Genomic DNA, 23,319 nt, shown 5'->3' with positions numbered 1-23,319 from the left:
AAATTCAAAAAAATAATTATGGAGGAGGGGAAGAAAATGGGGGAATTTCTGGATGGATTAAAATAAGTACTTACGAAACCAGGCTTGCCTTTGCCACTAATTTACGAGATTACCATTACAGCTGTACACGACACCAAGAGAGACGAATGCGAAGCGAGGGTGAATTACTTGGCTTTGTTTCGTCTCACTAAAGGATTTGTTAATGACGAATGACCGAATTACCCTTTACCTTTACCCTTGTTGTGTAGTCTTTTTCTTCCTTTTTTTTAATTAAGAATTAATGATGGATTAATTTCTATTCTGGAAACATATTTTACAGATTATTTTATTTAAAGGGCCCATGTTTGTTTGTTTGTTTTTCTTAATCACCTCTAATGATACTTCAAAATTATTCTTGTTTTGTTTTTTTCTTGTATACATACATATAATTTCTTATTTAAGATTGTCATTATCTCATTTTTTAACAAATACTCTTAAAATGATTTTTTGTATTTTTTTTTCAATTTTTTGTTGCTTTTTTCCGGTTTTATTTTTTTTTTGTATGATTTTAATCACAAAATAGGTCTGTCGTCGAATAAGCTCTTCATCTTATCCTAATCTCACACAAATATTTTTTTTTTTTTGGTTAATATCTCACACAAGTATTATTTGTGCCATTGAAGAATGTTGAAATTTAGTCATTCGAAATGAAATTACGATTAAAGTAGATTTGGTATAATATGTCGATGGTCATGATGAGGACATCATTTGATTATAAGAACTAAATCTCATCACGTACACACACACACACACACAAAAAAGAGCAAAAGTCTTGTATACTGGACGAGTTGATAATATAATATTTTAAAAAAAATATATGGTTGACTGCATTTTCAAGAAAAAATAATATATACTTTAAACTATTATTCAAAGTATTAGTGTTTACCACTCAATATAAATTAGAGAGATAAGGAGAATAATTAATAATTTAATTAGTTGGTACGTAAAGAGATATTTAAGAGTTGACCATGTCAATTTGATATGATACGAAGAGGGTTTAATTAATATGAGATATTTACGAGTTGACCACGTCAATTGATGTGGTACCAAGTGAGAAGTTTAAGGGCAAAAAAACCGTAAATAATGGTAAAAGGCAGGGCAAAATGTACGAATGCTAGACTGTACTCCCCCGGACACATCTGGATTATTCAAAGTGATACCGTATCATATGAGCCAGACCCATACTTACATTTGACATTATATATATATATGGGTGTAAGTACGCATTGACATCCATATAGAAATCCCCATCCAAATCACCTATAGCCCTTTTTTAATCTAATACTACATTGGCTTATTTCATTTTATAGGAAAAAAAAAATAACAATTTTTGAATACAAGTTGTCTTCAGTAGCAGCACAGTTGGAACAAAAGCTTGAGGACAAAACAAAGATGCAAACTGATCATAATAAACACATGGTATTAGTAGCACTGGTCGGGAAGATGAACTCGATAGAACATGAGCACCCACAGATAACCACTCGTTCCAGTTCTTAACATCCGTCAGATAACCCAAACAAAACACCAACAACAGATCCTGACCGTCCGACGATTGGAGGAACATGAGAGAATCCCCAAAGAGGATTTTTTTTTTTGGAAATTTCACCGGAGAGATGCCAAGATATGGATTGTTTTTTTTCAAGAACGGAGAGATTCATCGTTTAATTTGGTGTTTTAATGCAATTCATTTTTCGAACCTTTTTTTTTTTATATTGCAGGTATTGGTGAATCTCCCTTGTTAGCTTGCATGTGTGTAGTTAGCAGTTACCTGAATGCTCACAAGTCAAAACTTTTCCAAAGCTTTAGCAGTGTTTGGCTTCTCTTCTCTGATCCGTCTAAGTAAATTCCACGGGAAGAAATGTGGAACATGGGATGAGAATGATGCCGCAGCTTCTCTTCATACATGTAGGCGTTGCATCTGCAGAAATCTAGCATAGGTGGAAGAGTCGATGCCTGCAAACAAGCAAATGGAAACAAACAAGTCTCGATTCATCTTATTCTTGGTTTATTGAATTAAAGATCTTCCCTTTGTGCCGGAGTTACTAAAATGAAAGACCAAACCTGGTATATTCCAGTTTCTGAATCACGATCCCATTCAGCACGAGCTCTGGCGTGTAGATTGCTGCTCCTGCAGACATGAGCTAAACATTCAGAATTTGATGCCCTTTTCGCTTTCTAACTACCTAGGCTCAGTCAGCTACCTTGATTATGAAAAGGAAAACAGATTCCTCGATCTTCTTCGCATGACAGAATCAACAGATTATTATCCAGAAGTTCTCCATCGTTTGTCTGACTTATCTCCACAACCTGACAATGGATTTCAATCCAACCATCAAAAGGGCTGGACAAAACAGATTCGAAACAAGTACGCCTGAAGTAAAATGATTCTTACCTGACCATGACTTGCCTTTACCAAGTCAGTGATAATATCTCTGTCGGGTTTAACGTTCGGTGTGATGCAGACTTTCACGCCCTGGAGTATCTTTGCAAATATGTGAAACAAGGGAAATGAAGCTTCAATGGAAGGCAGAGAAGAGAATGAGAAAGACAGCGACCTCAAGAAGTGGACTTTGCCTCACGTGGGCCAGTGATGTCGGCATGCAGAAACCAATCTCCTTCTCCTTTTTATCATCTCTTAAAATGTAACTCTTCTCATCTATCAAGCATCTTGCCTGTCCACAGCTCTCCAGCCATAGATGTGTAACAACCGGTTTACCGAGAGTCATGGCTTCTAACATATTCCTCGTCCTAGCAAATCTATCAGCTATGAAATGTGTTGCATCTGATGAGGTAGATGCCAAAGAAATGCCCAGTCGAACCATGATCTATGGAAGAAAGACGAGATTTTTATCTGTCCATGTGATGCATATATATTTACAATGCTGAGAGTAATGAGAGAGGACAAGGACCTTCTGCTGCTGCTTGATTGTATCATCGTCCAGATGTTGGCTGAACAACACTCGAACGTGTCCCAGGTTTCTTCGGTTTCTTAAATCTTTCCACTTCACTTCAGCTGCTTTACCCGATGCTCCAAGCCTCGCAAGCTCCTTCAGAAGGGATGATGACCTTGGCAAATTTTTAACACAAGGTCTTTTGTGACCTCGGCCATGTGTTCTCCTTGAAGATGCAATTTTCGAGACATTCACATTGTTATCAACAACAGCTGATGGGGCACAAGAGGTTTGTCTTTTGTCACTCGATGGTACCCCTAACTCTCTTGCAGAAGTAGCAATTCTGTCCAGCTTAACAGATTTACTGGCCAATACCGTAGTATGCACCGTTGTAACAGAGCTAACACAACAAGGCTTACTAGCTGAACCGTGATTCCTTTGCATAGGCCGTGATCTCTTTCCCGTGGGATGCTTCCATTCATCTAAGCTGAGAAGATATTTTACGGTAGAAACCTTTGAGCCGGTATTTTCTGTTTCCTCATTACTATGCTCAATAAGCTTAACAGAGCTCTTGCAGGAACCTTTAATTGCATGGCTAGAGGTTGCCCTATACAACTTTTCTGTAATTGACTTTTCTGTAAGCTTAACAGAGCTTTTTTTGGCTTTTGCTCTCCTCTTAACTCCTTTGCTCGTGGCCCATCCAGCAGCCAACTCCAAATGATTGTTGTTACAAGCAGATGATGATACAAGACTTTCTCCACTGTATCCATTGGAACTTGGATTTTCTTTGTTTGGCTTTTTAGCAACACCTTCTGCATTTTTCCGGTGGCTTTCCCTTGGGATGCTTCCATTCATCTAAGCTGAGAAGATATTTTACGGTAGAAACCTTTGAGCCGGTATTTTCTGTTTCCTCATTACTATGCTCAATAAGCTTAACAGAGCTCTTGCAGGAACCTTTAATTGCATGGCTAGAGGTTGCCCTATACAACTTTTCTGTAATTGACTTTTCTGTAAGCTTAACAGAGCTTTTTTTGGCTTTTGCTCTCCTCTTAACTCCTTTGCTCGTGGCCCATCCAGCAGCCAACTCCAAATGATTGTTGTTACAAGCAGATGATGATACAAGACTTTCTCCACTGTATCCATTGGAACTTGGATTTTCTTTGTTTGGCTTTTTAGCAACACCTTCTGCATTTTTCCGGTGGTTTTCATGAAATGACAAAGGGTCCGAGTCACAAGTGTTTTCTCTGTTGCAAAAGACAGGAGCAGCATATAATAAGGCTCCCATTGCTTCAGCAGCTATTTGAGTGTTTATACCAGCATCAAACAAGTCTTCTACAGGTTCTGATACCTGCAACTGCACATCCATCTGCGTGATAAACATATTTTCTGGGCTCGTCCCAGATGTTTGTTCTGTCCTGTGATTTTCTGCAGATATGCCCTTGAATGACCTTGGCGTGGGGTGAGTTGAGTCTTTTACATCCTCATTTAGATCAATAGACCATTTCTTCTCTCCAGGATCGTTATCTGCAATATGATCTTCTCTTGTCTTGAAGCATGTAGTCTTTGTGAGAGTGATTGGAGGATCTCTTATCCCCAGCGGGTCATTACCTGTCCAGTCAAAGATTCTTGTTTTCATGGTTGGAGTTTGAGACTTGACTCTTTTGGCCAATATCTGACACCCTTTTGCACCTGAGAAAGGGGGTGACTTCATTCTCATATTATTTTTCGGGACAACTGGTTGAGACACATTTAGATCTTCCTCCATCAGGAAGTGATCCACAAAGTGCAGTGCATCTGCCTGCGTTGATTCTCCCGGTTCCTGAGAATCCACAAAGTCCAGTCTTGACCCACGAAGAATGTATGTATCATCAATAACCCGCAAAGGATCATCTTCATCGCTACAGATTACCGCTCCGCAATCGGATCCTTTCTTCCCTACAATTTGAATAAAAGGTAAGATGAAACACAGTTAATGCCACAACAATGCATGCCCTTCACAGAAGACATCCATCATAACAGCACAAGACCAGTAATTCTCAGAGACGAAACCTCAGCGTAGACTCTATACTTGCCCGTATTGCAGTCATGATCATTTGAACCATCAGACTCCAAAATACCAACAGCTGTAGCACTCGTCTGCGCTAAACTCATTGAATGATCAGCAAAAGTCGATCTTCTCGTTCCACCTTCATCGTCTTCACTATCATTAACCACTTCTACATCAGACCCGAATATGCGTTCCAATGTACCATCCTCTGCACAATCTTCAGTATCGACAAGTCCAGTATGTTCACGGAGCTTGGCAAAAGGGTTCTCATGTAATGGGCTGTCAAGCACCATCTCATCATCAAATGGTACTGTATCTTGAAATTCCCGGCATCCCAAATCTTCATTAACCCCTGTTAATGAAGACGATAAAAAAAAAAGTGAATTTGATCGTCAGACAAAACCTCATTTTCCTATCACGGTGCATTCAATCAAAATCGGTTCCATAAATCATCATCTCTCCGAGCAACAAAACCTCGACCAGCACACGCACAACCACGCCAAAGATAACGATTAATCGCAAAAAGAAAGCATATGATTCGTATTCTCAAAACTTACTATATCCCGCAGAAGAAGAAGTAGAAGGGGAGGCGTGAACTTCGGTACCCATATGATCGACCATCGGGGCTCAATCTCATACGCCGTAAATAGCAATCGAGCCGGGGTAATACGATTTTTCCAGGAAGAGAGGTGGAGGCGTGCGTGGATTTCCAGGTAGGAACGGCTCCCAAAAGCAAAACCCTAGAATCTCCACTGAAGATAGTTTCGCTTGCAGGCAGATTGGCGGGAGGCAGTGAGAGGGAGAAAATGGCGATGGCATTTGAAAAGACGTCGAGGCTTTATTCATTTTTTTTATTTCCTTCTCACTGTTTTTTTAATCCTATCATGGGAATTTTGAATATTGTATAAACATATTATTAATATATATATATATATAAATATATAACCTCTCCGAGTTGTATGCATAACATTCTTGCAATTAAAATTCAATGCATTTAATGAAATTCAATATGCTTAAATTTCATCTCAAGGTGTTATAATTACATGGCTTTTTTTTTGTTATATGTGAATGTGTGGGGCTAAGTTAGCTTTCATTTTACATGTCTTTTTAGAGATATTTTATTTGTGAGCGATTCATAAAGATACGTTGACTATTAATATATAAAGATAGATAGATATGTTTTTTTTCTGTGTATGTAAATGCGTTTATTGGTAAAAGAGTGGGGCTGACTTTGACACAGGAATCTCATTTATTAAAATGGATAAAGTTGGTGATCAAAGCAGATTGTATTTTTTTTATTTTTTTTTTTTTGTATTTCCATTCAAGCATAACCAAATATACTTAATTTACCATTAAAAAAAAAGTATAACTAAAAAGAATTAAGTTACCGTCCGATAAATTAGCATTTAAATTATGTTAAGGAAGACACAATTATCACTATGTAGTTTTAAGAAAAAGGAGAAAAAAATGAAGGATATATTATAAAATAAAATAAAACAAAACAAACAGCAAGAAAGATCCAACTTCTCGCTGGAATTTGCATGAGATTGGTCCAATTACCCCCCCCCCCCCTTAGATTTTGTCCTTTTACGATCTCTCTCTCTCTCTCTCCCATGTCCGAGTCTCTCTAAATCTCTCTCTCTCTCTCTCTGGCATAAACTTGCAGAAACTGAACAAAGGAGCTACGAGCAAGGGGCATGTTGAGGATTGGATTCAGGTTCTTCTTCTTCTTCTCTCTCTATGTGTGTGTATATATATATATATATATTATTGTTGTTATATATATATGTGTGTGTGTGTGTGGATGTGGTGGTGGGTTATATATATATATATATGGTGATTGAGAGAACAGGAAGAATGGAAGAATATGGAGGAGATCATCGTTTTCATGGGGGCTTAGCAATGGACTCTCTTCCTCTTCCTCTGCATCTCCTCCAAGGCAAGTCTCTCCCACCAATAATTTTCAGACATCATTACCTTTCTCCTCTTTATTTGTCACCCTGTTTGGTTTGTTTGTCGGTTCCCTCTACCCACAAAAAAAAAGTTTTTTTTTTGAAGAATACTCTGCCCTTACGGTATCTACCCCTTTTCCCCAAATCAATTCCCCCACTTTTACATGATTTTTTTTTTTTTGGCTTTGGACGGCGCCCGTATTTATCCAGATCATGACTGTAATTATAATTGGATTATCGAATAGAACAACAGTTAAAGAAAAAAAAAAGTGACGGTGACTCGTGAGTGACTCAGTCCTGGTTTTTTCAACACGGTGAAGGAAGAAGCTGCAAGGCAAAGTGGCAGTGATAACGGGGGCAGCGAGCGGGATCGGCAGAGCAACTGCAGAAACGTTCATCAGCCACGGCGCAAGGGTTGTGATAGCTGATATCAGAACTCGACTCGGTCAAGAAACCACCCGAGAACTCGGTCCCGACGCATCTTTCTTCGCCTGCGACGTCACCCGAGAATCCGACGTCTCCGACGCCGTCGATTTCGCCGTATCCCGCCACGAGAAACTCGATGTCATGTTCAACAATGCCGGCATTCCCTGTCAATCCCCCCTCAGCATCGTCGATCTCGATCTCGCCCTCTTTGACAAGGTATTTCTCCATTGAAAATAGATCGATTAACTTCATTTTGGTTCGGTTCGGTATATAAAAATCGAACGGTACAAAATTAAGGATACCGAACGGTTCAGTTCGGTTTGGAAATTCCGTACGGTATTTGTAACTGGCGATAATTCGTTAACTAATTTCATCCATCATAAAATATAAATGATATAATTTCGTACACTCACCCAATATATTAAAATCAAGCCCTGATTATATTTAATTTGAACTAAACCGAATGAGTATATGAATTCCATAATTATTCACATAATGTCCATATTATAAGATGGAGATTGCATGTTTTCTATGACAGGTGATGAACACGAACGTAAGGGGAGTCATGGCGGGAATAAAGCATGCAGCTCGCGTGATGATCCCCGAAAGAAGCGGAACCATCATCTGCACCGGGAGTGTTACCGGCATTGTCGGAGGGCTCTCGCAGCACACTTACAGCGTGTCTAAATCCGCCGTCATCGGAGTCGTCCGATCGACAGCTTCCGAGCTCTGCAAGCACGGTATCCGAGTCAACTGCGTTTCCCCGTTCGCCATCGCAACTCCGTTCGTGATGGAGGAGATGAGGCAGATTTACCCCGGCCTCGACGACTCGGAGCTCGTTCGGATGGTTCAGGGCGCCGGGGTGTTGGACGGAGAGATCTGCGAGCCGAGTGATGTGGCTAACGCCGCACTCTACCTCGCTTCCGACGATTCCAAGTACGTGAATGGGCATAACCTGGTGGTGGATGGAGGGCTCACAGCCATGAGGACTTTGAATTTTCCCGCACCGCAATAACGGCTTCGGATTCATGTTTTGGATCCATTGTAATAGATGTTGGAATCTTCAGATGGGTTTTAGTTTCCGTTCTGAAAGAATTCAGTCTCAAAGCAGATTCATGTTCTGAAAGATCTAACTGTTACACAACATGCGCGAACGGAAACACTAAATGTTTCGACTATCAGACATTCCCTTTACACACACAACTAGCTCTTATAGTACAGTATTATCGAGTATAATCTTCTTGTTCAGATTCACAAGCTATGATCCTAGAAGCCCAGTTGCTGTCTTCTTCCAAGAAACCCTTCCTTGAGCTTCTTGAACTCAAATGGACCCCACAGTTGTCTCCATGGAGACGCTTCCTTCTGCTTCGCAGCTGCTGAAACACGTTTCTTGAGCTCCGAGTTCTCTTCTTTAAGAACTTCCACTGCCAAACTCAGCTGCCTTATCGCTTCCCTCTTCTCCTCATCCTTCTGCCTCATCAGTTCTTTCGAAACCCTGTTTTCGTCTCTCAGCCTCTCCACCTCTTCCTCCATCTTCGTCATCTCATCACCATCACTATCATCATCCTCATCATCCACACTGCTCTCGTCATCGGTCTCGCCCTCGCCATCGTCCACTTCGGACTGAGCATATTCCTCGATCTCAGATGCATACGACCAAGCCCCGTTCTTACAGGTCGATTTCTCGGGAGTCTCAGGAGCATGCACTGTCCAAGACGACTCCTCCTCCTCATCACCGGCTGGTTCTTTAGGAGTGTCGGGCGCGTGTGGTGATTTCTCAGGAGGAGGGTGTTTGTGCGGAGGCCTAGCCAGGTCGTACTTCTCAGCCAGCGAGCGATACGTGCGATAGAGATCCTCGACCCTGGAGATGAGCTCTGGTCGTCTCTTGTAGTACATCTCTGCCCGTTCCGCGAAGGAATCGGCATCTTCTTCTATCACCCTCAACATCGCCTTTGTCTTTGCATCAAGCTCTGCAATTTTCATCAATACAACGATAACGTCAAACTCAGGAGAGTTTCAGGACCCAATCGTTGAAAACGAATGACAAGATTTGCTTGCTGTACATGTTATTCATAAGTAATTTGCAACATAAATCTCGGTCTAAACACATACAAATCCAGACAAAAGACAAAAACTTTGACTTCAACCCGTAGATGATAAGCCATATGAAGACTAATGTTACCCTTGCAGTGATTTAGAGAGAGAGAGAGAGAGAGAGAGGTTTTCATCGTCAGAGGTACCTGAAAGAGTAGAGCGAAGCCATGGAGAGAGATCGGAGGTGTTGTGATTACCAATCCACCACCACTTTGATGTTCCATTCTCCATCTTCTTCTTCTTCTTCACCCAACACAGTATACGCAATTTATCAGTACTCATCCATTACAAAACCAGACGAAGAAACCCAAGGAAACACTAGAGATCGACTCAGAAAACTACCAAGCTTGTTCACGCGGAGTTTAAGCGGCCTCGTATCTCTCCTCCCCTCGCGTCGTCTTCGGTCTCTGTCTCCGTCCTCCTCCTGTTGTCGGCCTTCTTCTGAGGTTCAGAGCAGTTTTAAGGAGCCTCGGACTTGTTTAAGTAGAAGAAGCTCTTTTACTGTTGAGATTACAACAGAACCAATCGCATGTCGCCACGTGTCGACATCGCATGAAGCGGTGGATGAGGTGGCGGTATGATATTCCGCCTACATTCTCCTACTCGAAATTACATTTTCACCCCTCCAAATCCTATCTCCTACTCCTAGACTTGGAAGAAAATATAATATGTATGGATATTCACTGATTTACGAGATTCAATCATTCTAAAATAAATTTATTTCAAGAATACATTTATTGGTGGAAATCTATAGAGATATCCCTACCAGACCATGGTTTTATCATTTTCTTTACTTTTTTGGTTTAAATTATTTTACCATGGTTCTAAATATTTTAAAAACAAAGGGTAGTTTGGGAATAATACAAGCTTTTGACAGATACAACGTTAAAAAGTGGGTGGGCATCTCCAAGTGGGCGGCCTTCGGGAACGGAATTACGCAACGGTCGAGAAACTCCTCGGCGCACTTCCCACGCCCATCTTACTGACAAAAAATTGGTTCTATTTTATATATACAATTTTTATGTAATCATATAAAAATAACAACACAATCTGTTAATTTTGGTAAACATAAACATTTATTTTTATCTCATGTATTGTAGAGTATAAATACTGTAATATATGACAGTGCCATCCAGGTGATTAATATTTTTTTGTATCATTTTTTTGGACCGACCTACAAGAATTCAGCCTCATGTCATAATTGTAAGCCCACATTAGAAAAAGTCGGGCTTTTGGTATTTTATTGGTATTTACAATTAGCCCTGAAAGCCCAAGTGAATAAATGACAAAATACAATAAAAAGATATTTATTTGGTCTGTACCAAGGATTTGGGTTTCGCTATCCATAGGTCAGGTCTCCGTCTGGGCTTTTATAAGAACTCCAGTGAAATTTGGCCTTCACCAAACGAGGAGCCCTAGTTTGATCTCTCTACGTCCTCGGGACCTTGACTAGCTCTGTCGGTGGCACCGGCCCAGCCAATCTGAGTTTCCGATCCCCAATTAGGTTTCGCGATTTCTCTGCCCCTTTCTGATTTTAATCGGTCGAGCAGTGTTTCGAAGTTCTCTTTCCGGGTTTTTGTTGGGCGATTAGTCGAAAAGATGAAGGGAAGATATCAAAGAGACGAAGAGGACGTAGATGACACGAAGAGCGCCAAGTTCACGAAGATGCAGAAGAACATGAAGAGATTGGGAGGCGGCGGTCTCTCTCTTGAAACGTTCGCCAACTTGAAGTCGGCGAACGGTCGCTACAATCCTGCTTTGATCAGTACGATGTTCTTCTCTCATTCCAATTCCGAAAGATTTCTCTTTTTGATTTTTTTGAGGAATGATGATCCCTTTGTATCGGAATATAGCTACCGTGTTTTTGCTGTTTTTGGGTTTAGGTTTTAGAGTTGGGATTTAGGGATTCATGCAGGGTTCTATGGCTTCTGCCGCAAATAGGTTCTGTTGTGGACTTGGTATATTGTGGATTGCATTATTGGATTTGTTCTCATTGTCCAAACTTTTAAGCTGGATTTGTCCTGTACACTGAACCACCGACATTATGAGCTTGACCAAAGCGTTGGAACCTGCTAAAATAGCTTGAACGGAAACTTGCTCTCTACTCCATAACCGACCAGCACCAGGGATAGTAGAACTCCTTAGGTTAAAAAGATGGTTCTCATGATTATCCGAAGCTAGATGTTTTTATCAGCTTTTTGCATTCCTTTTGGGCAATGAATGGTGGAGCCAAACTATTTTGATGAAGAATGCGGCTCTTAAAGCTCTTCCCGTAATCGAATTCGTGTTCTTTTCCCCAACCTAACTGTGTTCCTTGTGCACATTGCCAGAGAAGCAAAAGGAATTCTACAAGAACGCTAAATATGTGAGCAAGTTTAAGAAGACGTTGAAGCAGCAAAATCCGGAAAATGACGCGTCCTCGTCTCGTCAAAGAGTCTTTGAGGTATCGCCTCGTTATAGTTAGTGGCAGTGACTTGACTTTATAAATTCATTGATCCCCTTTCCTGTTTGTTGGTCTGTCTTTTGTTCTCTTTCTGGTTCACTCAAAAGTCTTTGTGGCCTTGCTTTTGAGTTTGCTGCTGGTATCTGTCAAAGATATCCTTGTATATGCTGGCATCTACAGATGCGTTAACTTTTGTAGATCACGTAGAATTGTTTATCGGCATTGGCATACTAATGCGTACAAATTGTGTATGCATGTTTTCAGGGCAACAAAGAAGGCGGAGACAGGAGGGAGGTAGAGGTTGATGAGCAGAAGAGGAGATCGAAAAGCAAAGTCAGTTTGGAGGAGGTGTACAGAAAGAAACACGAGGAACTAGAGAAAGCGAGGACGGAGAGAGAAGCCATGATACAGGCAAAGAAGGAAGCGAGAGAAAAGGCCGAAGCACGGAGGAAAGAAGCGAAGGGGAAGATGCTGAAAAAGACCAGACATGGTCAGCCTCTCATGAAATACAGGATAGAGCATCTTCTTGAATCAATCAAGAACTCTTCCGAAAACCATTGAGACTGAAACAGAACCACATGACCAAGTCTCTGTCTCCCTGTCGATACAATGACGAAGATTTCAGCAGGACTTGTTTAAGTAGCACGGTGAAGGAAGAAGCTGCAAGGCAAAGTGGCAGTGATAACGGGGGCAGCGAGCGGGATCGGCAGAGCAACTGCAGAAACGTTCATCAGCCACGGCGCAAGGGTTGTGATAGCTGATATCAGAACTCGACTCGGTCAAGAAACCACCCGAGAACTCGGTCCCGACGCATCTTTCTTCGCCTGCGACGTCACCCGAGAATCCGACGTCTCCGACGCCGTCGATTTCGCCGTATCCCGCCACGAGAAACTCGATGTCATGTTCAACAATGCCGGCATTCCCTGTCAATCCCCCCTCAGCATCGTCGATCTCGATCTCGCCCTCTTTGACAAGGTATTTCTCCATTGAAAATAGATCGATTAACTTCATTTTGGTTCGGTTCGGTATATAAAAATCGAACGGTACAAAATTAAGGATACCGAACGGTTCAGTTCGGTTTGGAAATTCCGTAATGGGTTGGATTGGTATTAGTCTGGATACAGCAAAATCAGGAAGGAAGATGCATTTGCATGCCCTTTTGTGATCCGAGTTCTGGTTGTAGAAGAAGAAGCAATCCATTGTTGAAACTGGTAAATCGTTGTTATCTCCAGTTAATTGAGATGATACTACTAGGATTAACATTTGTAGCATCTGGTTAGTTTAAGTCTTCGGAACAAAAGATGTTCTGTCACTGTTTTCTAAGTCACTTGTCAAGATGTTCAGTTGTAAGATTCTTTTTTATGCTTGGCCTATATCTGACGGATACTGCAGTATGTCTCAGAAGGTTATTGGGAAATTTCAGAACTATTTTATAAAAATAAACAGCACATACTGCAATTTGGAAAGGCAAGAACAAAAACAAAGTATAGTAAGGTGGCTGGAGAAGCTATGGATTCTTGTGCAATGTCCAGACGAAATCAGGCATGTCCTCTCTCGGTCCAGCTACAGTTCTGTATATGTAAACCCTTTCTACTGGACAGCTCTCTGGTCTCGATTCTGGCGGTCCCCTTTCGTCGATGACCTCTACATTGAGCCTCGGCATCTTTTCGCTTAGGAGCTTGCATGCCCCGAAACTTACGGGGCATGATGACATCCAAAGGGATCGCATTGTTTCTAGTCTCTCTGCATTCTCCAAGATGGCCTCGTCGCCGAAGGGAGAGTCTCTGATCTCGAGCTTTCTCAAATTCTCGCAGCCTGACAACAAGTGTCGGAGCCCCATATCGCTCTCTCCAGCGAATGCTACCGATAGCATCTTGAGTTTTTTGGCGTGTCGTCCAATGTACTCGAAGGCCTTGTCCGTTAGGAGGCCCGAGACTGAGAGCCGCTGAAGATCTTTGCAGTGTTCGACTACGGCTCCGAATCCCTCGTCGAGCGGCTCAAGGGTTTGGTAATCAGGGGCAAATGGCTCCATTATGCAGAGGCGAAAGCACTTCAGATTTGGACGGTTTCGTGCTATGGTCACCATGGCCACATTGCTAAATTGGCGACAGAAGTAGAGAACAGATTCGAGATTCGGACAGCCGTCAGAGACAGAGACGAGGCCTTGTTCCGTCAGGTTTACATCTACTTCACCAGCATCCGGATCTGATGGAAACACCCTCAATTCTCGCATGTCCTTGCAGCATGATGCGACCGCTTCGAGGCCACTGTCTTCTATGAAGTCCAGCACCTGCACATATACATCTTTCAGTTGAAGATCCAAGACAATGGGACCAAAAACCTACAACATATGTCCAGATGTAGAACTCACCCATAGCTTCTGCAATTTCGGGCACTGACTAAGAAGCTTGACGAGATCATGACTGCGTATAGTGGCGTAGCTCAAGTTCAACGAAGTTAAACCAGATGAAACAGTGTAAAGAGCTGGAAGATAGTCAGGGATAACATCCCAAAGACCTGACAAGCATTTAAGGTCCTTACAACCCGAAAACGCTTCTGACAGGTCTGACAAGGCATGAGGTTGGAGCTCAGCAGAGAACGAGCCAGTGCCCAACTCAGTGAGTTGAGGTGCACGACGAAGTAACTCGTTGAGGTGGTCAAGAGACACGGCTCGGTTTAGGACAAGAGACTTGAGGTTGGGAGACCGAGCCACGAGACGTCTTAAATCTGAGGAACTGACTTCAGATTCAAGGCAAGAGAAGTTGAGAGAGACAAGTGAAGTGCATGTGTCGGGGAAATAGCTGAGCCAGTCTCCTCCAAGATCTTCCACTTCGCTCTCGCTCACGTCAAGCTCTGTCAGGTTACTGCATCAGAGAGACCAAAATCCATATCACTGCTTTTTCAGACAAGTTATATCAAGATCTATCATATGAAACACATTCGATATGGAAATCCGACAATCTTACAGTAGTTTCAAGTCAGTTCATCTGCCTTAAACTCTTAAGTTCATTTCAAATTCCTCTGCTTTCACAAGGAGAAACGGTGGAGTTTAACCAGGACGAGTCGGCTCACCTGCAGCTAGCGGCGATGGCGGCGAGTCCATCGGTTGTGAACCCTTCACACGACGAGAGGACGAGCACCTTGAAATCCCGAAACGACTCAGCGATCATCTCCAAGCACTCGTCGGTTACAACCATCCTCTTCATCCTGATCCCCTCCATCCACGGGTACGCCGCCGCGAACGCTGCGATCCACGGAAGCGCGTGGCCTCCCCAGCCATCGGGGACCAGATTGAAGTCGGCGAAGTGGGGCTTCCCCTTCAGAGACGCCGACCGGAGCTCCGGGAACCGCCGCGTCACAGCCGCGGGGCTCACGGCGTAGCAGTTTCCGACGAGGATCCGGCGCCTGCTCTGCCGCTCGATCTCGTACCACGACTTGCAGACGGCGGAGATGGCGTTGCGGTCCTCGCCGGAGCTAACGAAGGAGAAGATATGCTCGAGGATCTTGGCGGGAAACGAGGGACCCATCTCCATTGCTGGGAAACGATGAACAAGATCGAAGATTCGGAACGTCTATACGATTCAGAGAGGGAAGGTGAAAGAGTGATGAGCTATGAGCCGTGAAGCTTGCGTGTATATATAGCAATGGCGATGGAGACAGAGAGGAGACAAGGTCCATGTGGACATTAATGCGGTTGGACTTTCATCAGTTGAGTCCATGTGAGGTTATCCTCTTAATGTATTAATTAATTTTTAATAGCCTAATCTTTTGGTTAATTATATTTAGCAATTACTTAACAACCAAAGTGGTTGTGCAAAGTCCAATTTAAATGTTACATAGACAGAGATTTGAAACCATCAGTGGTTAGGAAAATATTGCAATCGAATAGAAAGTTACAAAATTCAAAATGATAAGAGATTTGAAAATGATAGGACAGAGAATTTCATATCAATGGGTCACATCTCATGTCGGACCAAAAATGAAAATTATTATACGATATAAGATAAGTCCATAGTTATGTGTCATCATCGCCTCACTGTTAAAACTCGCACGGATTCAGTGCTCGTAGCTTCACACGTGTCAGGTACCAAGCACGCCCAACGAGGCTAAGATGTGTCTGAAGCTCCTCTCGCATGGCGATTTCTCGCGGCCTTAGCCGAGACAGTTCCCAATAAGCTGTGTCGTTTTCACCGGTTAACGTCTCCTTTCTATCCAAATGTTGAAACGGCTTCAGCTGTCTTCTTCGTCTCTCCACCGCTTCGTCTCTCACACTGTCGCATTCGCTTCCGCGTCTTCCTTCCCTAGATATCGTGTCCGTACGCATTTTCCTTCGTTTTCTCGCCCTTTCTCTCCGATTCTCTCGAGACCCATTTCTTCTGCTAAGGTCTTAGCCATGGCGGAGGAGACCTCGTCTTCGACCTCATCCGGTTCTCATAAGCATACCAATCGTCTCGCCGCCGAACACAGCCCGTACCTTCTTCAGCATGCCCATAATCCGGTAATTGCTCTGTTTACTTTTGCGCTAAAGGATTGGTCTTTCTCAATTCTCTGTTTGGTTGAGGCAAAAACCCACCCCCCAGAGCAGAAACAAGTTATTCGGTTGATCATCTGAGTTAGGTTTTGTAATTCGGACTTTGGTAATCCGAAGCTGCAGAATTTAAATGTCATTATGCGATTATAGTCGAGTTTTGGCGTGATTGTAGCTTCAAGAACCGATTTTTTTAGCTTAAAGAATCGAATTTTTTGTGTGATCACAGTTGTTCCTGATTCGAATTCGTTTCATGGTTTGGCGAACAGGTTGATTGGTATCCGTGGGGGGAAGAAGCTTTCGCAGAAGCACGGAAGAGAGATGTGCCCATCTTCTTATCGAGTAGATAACTGCACTCTTGATCTTATGTCTCGAGTTTCCTTGACATTCCCTGAATCTTGGTACTAAGTTGCTTCGTCTTCCTTGTTGTGTTTTTGTGTGAAATCTTGAAGTTGGATACAGTACCTGTCACTGGTGAGGCTTCAACAACCTTCTGGATTTCCAGATTATGTTTACTTTACTGCCTGGAAACAAGGGTTTCAACCTGAAACCTAAAGTCTCTGAATCTGTCAGTATACATTCTAAATACATTTTGAAATGCCTTCCTTTGCTTATATAGTACATGAGAGGAAATCTCTTAGAAGTCTTGTAAATTTTAGGAATCCAATGTAGAGCAGAAAACTGCAGAAGAAGAGAGATGTTGAAGTGATAAATAGCATACATTTCAGTTTCATTCATGTAATGCCTTTGTTAGGTGCCACGTGATGGAGGTGGAATCTTTTGAAGATGAAGAAGTGGCGAAACTCTTAAATGGTTGGTTCGTCAGTATTAAGGTCGATCTGTTGTCATCTTTTCTTGTCAACCATGTTCTCTTGATATTACCGTCGAAGCATTTTTGTTTAACATATAAGTTCTGACAGGTGGATCGGGAAGAGAGGCCCGATGTTGACAAGGTAAAAGGTTTCTTCTTGCAATGAGATTTACCATTTGCGAGTGGTGTCTCGAACAAAGACTTGTGTTAGTGTGTTCTAGTTGTATCAGTTTCTTGAAATATGAATATTCACAATGATTGAGGGCTTACAGATTTGTTTTTTTCTTCGGCCCTATTCAGGTTTATATGTCATTCGTTCAGGCTCTGTATGGTGGTGGAGGGTGGCCAATGTCTGTCTTCCTTTCGCCCGATTTGAAGCCATTTATGGGTGGAACTTACTTTCACCCTGATGACAATTATGGAAGACCAGGGTTCAAGACTATCCTTAAGTAAGAACTTTTCTTATCTTGGTATCTAATGTCAGATCTTCCTGTCGGAAGGTGTATATAATCTAACATTAGCATCCTGTGGCTGATCCGGTATTGCTTCTATGTTTTACTTTGACTCTGGTTTCAGGAAGGTGAAAGATGCTTGGGACAATAGGAGGGATATGCTTGTGAAGAGCGGCACGTTTGCGCTCGATGAGCTGTCAAAAGCTTTATCTGCAAATGCTGAATCTGAGAAATTGCCTGATGGACTTTCTCAGACAGCTTTCCAGGAATGCGCTAAACAAGTACGGGTTTAACTCTGCTCTTTATAGAACGTATTAACAGAGAAAATAAACTGGGATATCTGGGTGAGATTGCATGGTTCATTTTTTGATTGGTACATGAATCTTTGTATATTTTCTACTTTTCCTTTTTTAGGAAAGTAGCAATTGTTAAGTTTTGTTTATACATCTGTCTTTCCTTTTTCTCCCTTCCAGCTCTCTAAGAGCTATGATTCAGAGTTTGGTGGGTTTGGATCAGCTCCAAAGTTCCCAAGACCTGTTGAGATCCAGCTGATGCTTTATCATTCTGAAAAGCTGGAGGGAGCTGGGAAAGCTAGCGAGGCAGGTGAATCCAAAGATATGGTTTTCTTTAGCTTGCAGAGAATGGCAAATGGAGGTATGCATGACCATATAGGAGGCGGCTTTCATAGATACAGCGTTGATGAGTGCTGGCATGGTGAGGTTTTACCTCTTTGCTCGTTGTCATTTGTATCCTCCGTGAATTATCAGCCGGGAAATAAATTTTTTGCTCCTTTCTGGGGGGTATTTTCACTTTTATTCGGCCTTTTTCTGGGTTGATTGTATATAGCGGATGAAAACATTTGAACTGGAGATTTCTCTTATTTTCTGGTGAAGTTCCACATTTTGAGAAGATGCTATACGATCAAGGACAACTGGCTAATGTCTACCTGGATGCGTTTTCCATCACCAAGGACGTTATGTATTCGTATGTATCCAGAGACATCCTTGATTACCTGAAGAGGGAAATGATCGGAACCGAAGGTGGAATTTTCTCGGCTGAGGATGCCGACAGCCTCGAGTTTGAAGGTGCAAAGCGAAAGAAAGAGGGGGCATTCTATATATGGACCAGCCAAGAGGTTGTTTCTTTGTTAGTTTGTTTCGTACAAAGCATTCATTTGTGTTTCCATCTGCTATCAAACGACATGTGTTTTTCTGATCCTGTTGTTTTATGTACTTTGTTTCAAGATTGATGACGTACTCGGGGAGAATGCAAGTCTTTTCAAGGAGCATTTCTACGTCAAGAAAATGGGTAATTGTGATCTCTCGAACAGGAGTGACCCACAAAATGAATTCAAGGGAAAGAATGTGCTGATTGAGAGAAATGACATGTCTGCCATGGCCCGAAAGTTCGGATTCTCGGTTGACAAGTACCCGGAGATTTTGGGTGAATGCAAAAGAAAGCTTTTCGATGCCAGGTCAAAGCGGTCTAGGCCGCATTTAGATGACAAGGTAATCCTTCTTTTAGAACAATACATTCATCTGGATACCTGATCTAAGTTTATATCTTCTACTGTTTCTTGCACATTATCCTTCGATTTTTATTTCTTCCAGGTAATTGTGTCGTGGAATGGTCTTGCGATTTCATCTCTTGCAAGGGCTTCCAAGATCCTCAAGGGTGAGCCGGAAAACACCAAATACTATTTTCCAGTTGTCGGTTGTCAGGTAATGAAGGATGCATGTCTTGCTGTCATAGCAATTCAGGTCTTTTACCATCAGTTTTTCCATCTGGCTTTGGTAAATTTTTCTGGCTTAGCTAACTTTCAGTTCTTGTCGATGAAACTAAATTCTGGTTCCAGCCCGAGGAGTACATAGAGGTTGCAGAGAAGGCGGCCTCCTTTATCAGAGGGTATCTCTACGACGGGCAGTCACGCAGGTTACAACGCAGTTACAGAAAGGGTCCTTCCAAAGCCCCGGGCTTCTTAGACGATTACGCTTTCCTGATCTCGGGTTTGCTTGATCTTTACGAGTGTGGGGGCGGGATCGAATGGCTTAGCTGGGCTATGGAACTTCAAGATATACAGGCAAGACCCATCTCCAAGCTATTTCTCCATAAAATGAGTTAAACCTGACTTGGAATTTCATCCTAGGATGAGTTGTTTCTCGACCAAGAAGGAGGTGGCTACTTCAATACTCCGGGGCATGACCCTTTGGTTATCCTTCGTGTGAAAGAGGATCATGATGGTGCAGAGCCTTCAGGGAATTCCGTTTCTGCCATTAACCTTGTGAGGTTTGCCTCCGTGGTCTCGGGGCAAAGATCTGACCGCTACAGGCAGACTGCAGAACGTCTCCTGGTTCTGTCTCAATCCCCTAATCTGAATTCGCTTTCTCGTTTTTGTTGAGAGAGCTTCATTCATGTTACAAAGCACCATCTCATGTCTAAATGTTCTGCAGGCGGTTTTCGAGGGGAGATTGAAAGAGATGGCAGTGGCAGTGCCATTGATGTGTTGTGCTGCTGACATGCTCTATGTCCCGGCGAGGAAGCAAGTCGTGTTGGTTGGTCGTAAGCCTTCCTCTGAACTCTGCAACATGCTTTCTGCAGTGCATTCAGTCTACGATCCAAATAAAACGGTATGAAACACGTGCTGCCTCTCTCTCTCTCTCTCTCGTAACACTTGAAAGAGGGTTTTATTTTCCGGGTTTTGTCCCTGAATGGCAGGTGATTCACATCGACCCTTCCAGTTCTGTGGACATGGAGTTCTGGGAAAAGCACAACATCAACATTGCAGACATTGCAAGGACCAACTATGCCGGTGGAGACAGAGCAGTGGCTCTTGTCTGCCAAAACTTCACTTGTAGCCCTCCCGTTTATGATCCAAATTCTCTCACGGAGCTTCTCGCCAAGTAAAACTGAAAGAAGCACTGGTTTCAAAGGTCATTGCAAGAAATTGCTTGCGGTGCAAGGAACAAGAGTGACGCATTAGCTTTGGTTAAGTCTTTACAAAGAAAAATGCTGAAAGAGGAAGCTGTAGCACCTTAGCTGTAGCTGTAGCTGTAGCTGTAGCTGTAGCTGTAGCTGTAGCTGTAGCTGTAGCTGTAGCTGGGAGAGAGGAGGTTCTCATGACGTGGTAAGATTACTGATACACTCAGATCATGCAAGCTTGGTTTCTGTTCTGACAATACCTGATACTGTCCTCATCATCATCAGTGGAAATCACAAAGAGAATCTATCCGTGTTTGGATAATCGTGTTCTTGTAAGCTGGTCTCTTTTACAAAACGCTACTCGTGAACCGGGTCATTGTCGGAAGGTCCGGTTTATTCCGCGAAACCGGACATTGGTCCGTATTCTGGTTCACAAGCGGCGTGAAGAAGAAGACAAGAGGGGAAAGTGATAAACAATGTCACATGTTACAAGGAAAAAAAACATGAGCGTTGGGGGACGTACATATGTATTGATATCATGGATTAGATATTTCATTTGCTGACGTCAGATCTTCATCCGGTTTCAGACATGAAAAAGAAACTCCCAGAAACCAAGGGAGAGGAGAGAGAGAGATTAGATATCTGACAAATGATGACAATCAATGTTTTCTGAGCAAAGGAGCCAAGTGGACAGCTGTATCCAATTCTGAAACTTGCTTAGCTGTAAATTATTATGGTCCTATTTTATTCCCATATCCTTTTTTACCATCCTTAGTCCCCACTGCTTTCCATGCATTTATCATCTCTTTCTCTCTCTCTCTCTCTCTCTCTCTCTCTCTATTCTTTTAAATGCTTAGATCTTTCTTTTTCATCTCTTCTCCATTATTGTTTTCTTTCTGACATTACCACTCAGATGATGCCCAAATACAAAGTTGCAAACTTTAAGACAGTAGCGTCTGATTCACATTTGTTGGATTAAACTTATATTGTTGTTGCTGTGTGGAGATTTGGAACCCGAGAACAGTCTAGATTTTTTAAATTTATACGAAAGAGATCTCAGATTGTGGACATAGGAGCATAAATTCTTGTCCTATTTTCTTGTACCAAGGATGCCCATCTTTCTCTCTCTCTCTCTCTCTGTGTGAGTGTGGGCCAGCTAAGGTTTAAAAGCGTAGGCACAGTAACGGCTACATTTCCCAATTATGTGTGTTCGATTTTGAAAGGGTGTGGGGATTTGTCCACTAATGCGTGTCCCGAATCACACGTCGAATCCAACGTGGCATTGGATGCCAGCTCATTCGCCTTTATATACACTACACTCCCTCACTGTTATCTTCAAGCTCGGCTTGTGTCTCATAGACAGTGAGTGAGAGTCTGTGTGTGTGTGTGAGAGAGAGAGAGAGAGAGAGAGAGAGAGAGTCTTGACGGAGTGTAGAGGGTATGGATTGGTTCTTGTGGATGATGTGTTTGGCAATGTGTGGAGTGGTTTCTGGGGCCAAGTTTGAAGATTTGTACCAACCCAGTTGGGCTACAGACCACGTCGTCTACGAAGGAGATGTCATCGGGCTCAGGCTCGACAACTTCTCCGGTACATGCTAAACCTTAGACCCCCTTTGTTCTTGTTCTTGTTCTTTCTCTCTCAGCTTTGAAATTCTTCTGGTGTTAGCAATGGAATGACTGATTAAAATGATTGATTTCAGGAGCTGGGTTTGAATCCAAAAGCAAGTACATGTTCGGCAAAGTCTCCATCCAGATAAAGCTCGTCGAGGGCGACTCTGCCGGCACTGTCACTGCTTTCTATGTAACCACTCCCTTTTTCCTCTGTTCTTAGATTCTTTGTCACATACCCAGATGGATTTTTGATTAATCTTGACTGTGATATTGTGACAGATGTCATCAGACGGTCCGAATCACAACGAGTTCGATTTCGAGTTCTTGGGGAACACCACTGGTGAACCCTACCTGTTACAGACCAACATTTACGTGAACGGTGTCGGGAACAGAGAGCAGAGGCTTGACCTCTGGTTCGATCCCACCACTGACTTCCACACCTATTCCATCCTCTGGAATCAACGCATTGTCGTGTAAGTTTCAGATAGAGTGCACTCACAATGTCTTGTTCTGCATGCCATTTCTTCCTCACGTTTTGAGTATTAACATGGAAATGAAACCAGATTCATGGTGGATGAAACCCCGATAAGAGTCCACAAGAATCTTGAAGACAAAGGGATTCCATTTGCAAAGGATCAAGCCATGGGAGTGTACAGCTCGATCTGGAACGCAGACGATTGGGCAACACAAGGCGGTCTGGTCAAGACAGACTGGAGTCACGCCCCTTTTGTCGCCTCCTACAAGGGCTTTGTGATCGATGCTTGCGAATGTCCAACCTCCAATGACCTTAGCAAATGCAGCAATGACAAGAGGTTCTGGTGGGACGAGCCCACATTGTCTGAACTCAGCCTTCACCAGAGTCATCAGCTCGTGTGGGTTCGAGCCAACCACATGGTTTATGACTACTGCTTCGATGCCACTCGGTTCCCGGTTACTCCTCTCGAGTGCCAACACCATCGCCATTTGTAGTATATAGCCTTTAATTGTCTTGTCTGAAGGAGAAACCCATCTGATAAAGAAACATGTACCTTCATGTTATGATGCTATTAGTTCAATTCTCCACGTTCTTTCTAACTATGCTTGTTTATATCTGATTGTTCTCGGAG

At 42.7% G+C, this 23,319-nt stretch overlaps 7 protein-coding genes across 11 annotated transcripts; 4 read left to right on the top strand and 3 right to left on the bottom strand.

Moving 5' to 3' along the window:
- Positions 1-1,439: 1,439 nt before the first annotated feature.
- On the bottom strand, positions 1,440-5,799 carry LOC104801564. The gene is made up of 9 exons (XM_010524874.1): positions 5,535-5,799; positions 5,003-5,329; positions 3,868-4,865; positions 2,949-3,785; positions 2,595-2,864; positions 2,432-2,512; positions 2,241-2,346; positions 2,101-2,167; positions 1,440-1,992 (listed from the first exon to the last, which is right to left on the bottom strand). Exons 1-9 carry the CDS (start codon positions 5,596-5,598, stop codon positions 1,968-1,970), a joined length of 2,775 nt encoding a protein of 924 aa, XP_010523176.1. The 5' UTR covers positions 5,599-5,799; the 3' UTR covers positions 1,440-1,967.
- A 754-nt stretch (positions 5,800-6,553) lies between these two features.
- Positions 6,554-8,533, top strand: LOC104801194 (momilactone A synthase). Its single transcript, XM_010524356.1, has 4 exons — positions 6,554-6,694; positions 6,830-6,916; positions 7,250-7,571; positions 7,894-8,533. The coding sequence occupies exons 1-4, from the start codon at positions 6,675-6,677 to the stop codon at positions 8,368-8,370; spliced, it is 906 nt and encodes a 301-aa protein (XP_010522658.1). The 5' UTR covers positions 6,554-6,674; the 3' UTR covers positions 8,371-8,533.
- Positions 8,456-9,907, bottom strand: LOC104801195 (protein NETWORKED 3A). Of its 2 annotated transcripts, none has more exons than XM_010524357.1 (3): positions 9,792-9,907; positions 9,596-9,692; positions 8,456-9,325 (listed from the first exon to the last, which is right to left on the bottom strand). In XM_010524357.1, the coding sequence occupies exons 2-3, from the start codon at positions 9,678-9,680 to the stop codon at positions 8,622-8,624; spliced, it is 789 nt and encodes a 262-aa protein (XP_010522659.1). In that variant the 5' UTR covers positions 9,681-9,692; positions 9,792-9,907; the 3' UTR covers positions 8,456-8,621. The 2 variants fall into 2 exon arrangements, with proteins under 2 accessions (XP_010522659.1, XP_010522660.1); XM_010524358.1 differs by having other exon boundaries at positions 9,596-9,689.
- LOC104801200 (xyloglucan endotransglucosylase/hydrolase protein 9) lies at positions 9,556-23,300 on the top strand. Of its 2 annotated transcripts, XM_010524364.2 has the most exons (5): positions 9,556-9,575; positions 21,994-22,190; positions 22,303-22,403; positions 22,493-22,686; positions 22,777-23,300. In XM_010524364.2, the coding sequence occupies exons 2-5, from the start codon at positions 22,043-22,045 to the stop codon at positions 23,180-23,182; spliced, it is 849 nt and encodes a 282-aa protein (XP_010522666.1). In that variant the 5' UTR covers positions 9,556-9,575; positions 21,994-22,042; the 3' UTR covers positions 23,183-23,300. The 2 variants fall into 2 exon arrangements, with proteins under 2 accessions (XP_010522666.1, XP_019056517.1); XM_019200972.1 differs by lacking the exon at positions 9,556-9,575 and having other exon boundaries at positions 21,975-22,190.
- On the top strand, positions 10,850-13,265 carry LOC104801197 (rRNA-processing protein FYV7). The gene is made up of 4 exons (XM_010524359.2): positions 10,850-11,214; positions 11,780-11,892; positions 12,157-12,520; positions 13,026-13,265. Exons 1-3 carry the CDS (start codon positions 11,049-11,051, stop codon positions 12,451-12,453), a joined length of 576 nt encoding a protein of 191 aa, XP_010522661.1. The 5' UTR covers positions 10,850-11,048; the 3' UTR covers positions 12,454-12,520; positions 13,026-13,265.
- LOC104801198 (GRR1-like protein 1) lies at positions 13,289-15,575 on the bottom strand. The gene is made up of 3 exons (XM_010524360.2): positions 14,965-15,575; positions 14,264-14,756; positions 13,289-14,182 (listed from the first exon to the last, which is right to left on the bottom strand). The coding sequence occupies exons 1-3, from the start codon at positions 15,423-15,425 to the stop codon at positions 13,400-13,402; spliced, it is 1,737 nt and encodes a 578-aa protein (XP_010522662.1). The 5' UTR covers positions 15,426-15,575; the 3' UTR covers positions 13,289-13,399.
- LOC104801199 (spermatogenesis-associated protein 20) lies at positions 15,955-21,360 on the top strand. Of its 3 annotated transcripts, XR_002023684.1 has the most exons (16): positions 16,109-16,390; positions 16,690-16,762; positions 16,873-16,894; positions 17,175-17,253; positions 17,341-17,373; positions 17,532-17,680; positions 17,808-17,964; positions 18,157-18,397; positions 18,577-18,818; positions 18,928-19,191; positions 19,294-19,404; positions 19,539-19,763; positions 19,830-20,033; positions 20,134-20,310; positions 20,399-20,807; positions 20,888-21,360. XR_002023684.1 is itself a non-coding variant. In XM_010524361.2 (15 exons), the coding sequence occupies exons 1-15, from the start codon at positions 16,109-16,111 to the stop codon at positions 20,585-20,587; spliced, it is 2,448 nt and encodes an 815-aa protein (XP_010522663.1). In that variant the 5' UTR covers positions 15,955-16,108; the 3' UTR covers positions 20,588-20,880. The 3 variants fall into 3 exon arrangements, 2 of the variants coding, with proteins under 2 accessions (XP_010522663.1, XP_010522664.1); XM_010524361.2 differs by lacking the exon at positions 20,888-21,360 and having other exon boundaries at positions 15,955-16,390; positions 20,399-20,880; XM_010524362.1 differs by lacking the exons at positions 16,109-16,390; positions 20,888-21,360 and having other exon boundaries at positions 16,873-16,988; positions 20,399-20,880.
- Positions 23,301-23,319: the final 19 nt, after the last annotated feature.

The sequence above is a fragment of the Tarenaya hassleriana genome, unplaced genomic scaffold (genome assembly GCF_000463585.1).
Source record: "Tarenaya hassleriana unplaced genomic scaffold, ASM46358v1 Cleome7, whole genome shotgun sequence".
NCBI lineage: Eukaryota > Viridiplantae > Streptophyta > Magnoliopsida > Brassicales > Cleomaceae > Tarenaya > Tarenaya hassleriana.
The sequence above is the reverse complement of the archived record's forward strand: the minus strand, read 5'-3'. Positions and strand labels throughout refer to the sequence as shown.

Bases quoted from the DNA above. Each gene is read 5' to 3' on its own strand.
- LOC104801564 (XM_010524874.1), bottom strand. From the start codon at position 5,598: ATGGTCGATCATATGGGTACCGAAGTTCACGCCTCCCCTTCTACTTCT. The intron at 4,866-5,002 runs GCAAGTATAGAG...TTCAAATTGTAG, and splicing joins TGATCATGACTGCAATACGG to GGAAGAAAGGATCCGATTGC. The intron at 2,168-2,240 runs GTAGCTGACTGA...TCATGTCTGCAG, and splicing joins TTTTCCTTTTCATAATCAAG to GAGCAGCAATCTACACGCCA.
- LOC104801194 (XM_010524356.1), top strand. From the start codon at position 6,675: ATGTTGAGGATTGGATTCAG. The intron at 6,917-7,249 runs GCAAGTCTCTCC...AACACGGTGAAG, and splicing joins TCCTCTGCATCTCCTCCAAG to GAAGAAGCTGCAAGGCAAAG. The intron at 7,572-7,893 runs GTATTTCTCCAT...TTTCTATGACAG, and splicing joins ATCTCGCCCTCTTTGACAAG to GTGATGAACACGAACGTAAG.
- LOC104801195 (XM_010524357.1), bottom strand. From the start codon at position 9,680: ATGGAGAATGGAACATCAAAGTGGTGGTGGATTGGTAATCACAACACC. The intron at 9,326-9,595 runs GTACCTCTGACG...TGAAAATTGCAG, and splicing joins GCTTCGCTCTACTCTTTCAG to AGCTTGATGCAAAGACAAAG.
- LOC104801197 (XM_010524359.2), top strand. From the start codon at position 11,049: ATGAAGGGAAGATATCAAAGAGACGAAGAGGACGTAGATGACACGAAG. The intron at 11,215-11,779 runs GTACGATGTTCT...GCACATTGCCAG, and splicing joins CTACAATCCTGCTTTGATCA to AGAAGCAAAAGGAATTCTAC. The intron at 11,893-12,156 runs GTATCGCCTCGT...GCATGTTTTCAG, and splicing joins CTCGTCAAAGAGTCTTTGAG to GGCAACAAAGAAGGCGGAGA.
- LOC104801198 (XM_010524360.2), bottom strand. From the start codon at position 15,425: ATGGAGATGGGTCCCTCGTTTCCCGCCAAGATCCTCGAGCATATCTTC. The intron at 14,757-14,964 runs GTGAGCCGACTC...TCTCTGATGCAG, and splicing joins GCCATCGCCGCTAGCTGCAG to TAACCTGACAGAGCTTGACG. The intron at 14,183-14,263 runs GTGAGTTCTACA...GTATATGTGCAG, and splicing joins CGAAATTGCAGAAGCTATGG to GTGCTGGACTTCATAGAAGA.
- LOC104801199 (XM_010524361.2), top strand. From the start codon at position 16,109: ATGTTGAAACGGCTTCAGCTGTCTTCTTCGTCTCTCCACCGCTTCGTC. The intron at 17,374-17,531 runs GTAAAAGGTTTC...GGCCCTATTCAG, and splicing joins AGAGGCCCGATGTTGACAAG to GTTTATATGTCATTCGTTCA. The intron at 17,965-18,156 runs GTACGGGTTTAA...TCTCCCTTCCAG, and splicing joins TCCAGGAATGCGCTAAACAA to CTCTCTAAGAGCTATGATTC.
- LOC104801200 (XM_010524364.2), top strand. From the start codon at position 22,043: ATGGATTGGTTCTTGTGGATGATGTGTTTGGCAATGTGTGGAGTGGTT. The intron at 22,191-22,302 runs GTACATGCTAAA...GATTGATTTCAG, and splicing joins CAGGCTCGACAACTTCTCCG to GAGCTGGGTTTGAATCCAAA. The intron at 22,404-22,492 runs GTAACCACTCCC...ATATTGTGACAG, and splicing joins GCACTGTCACTGCTTTCTAT to ATGTCATCAGACGGTCCGAA.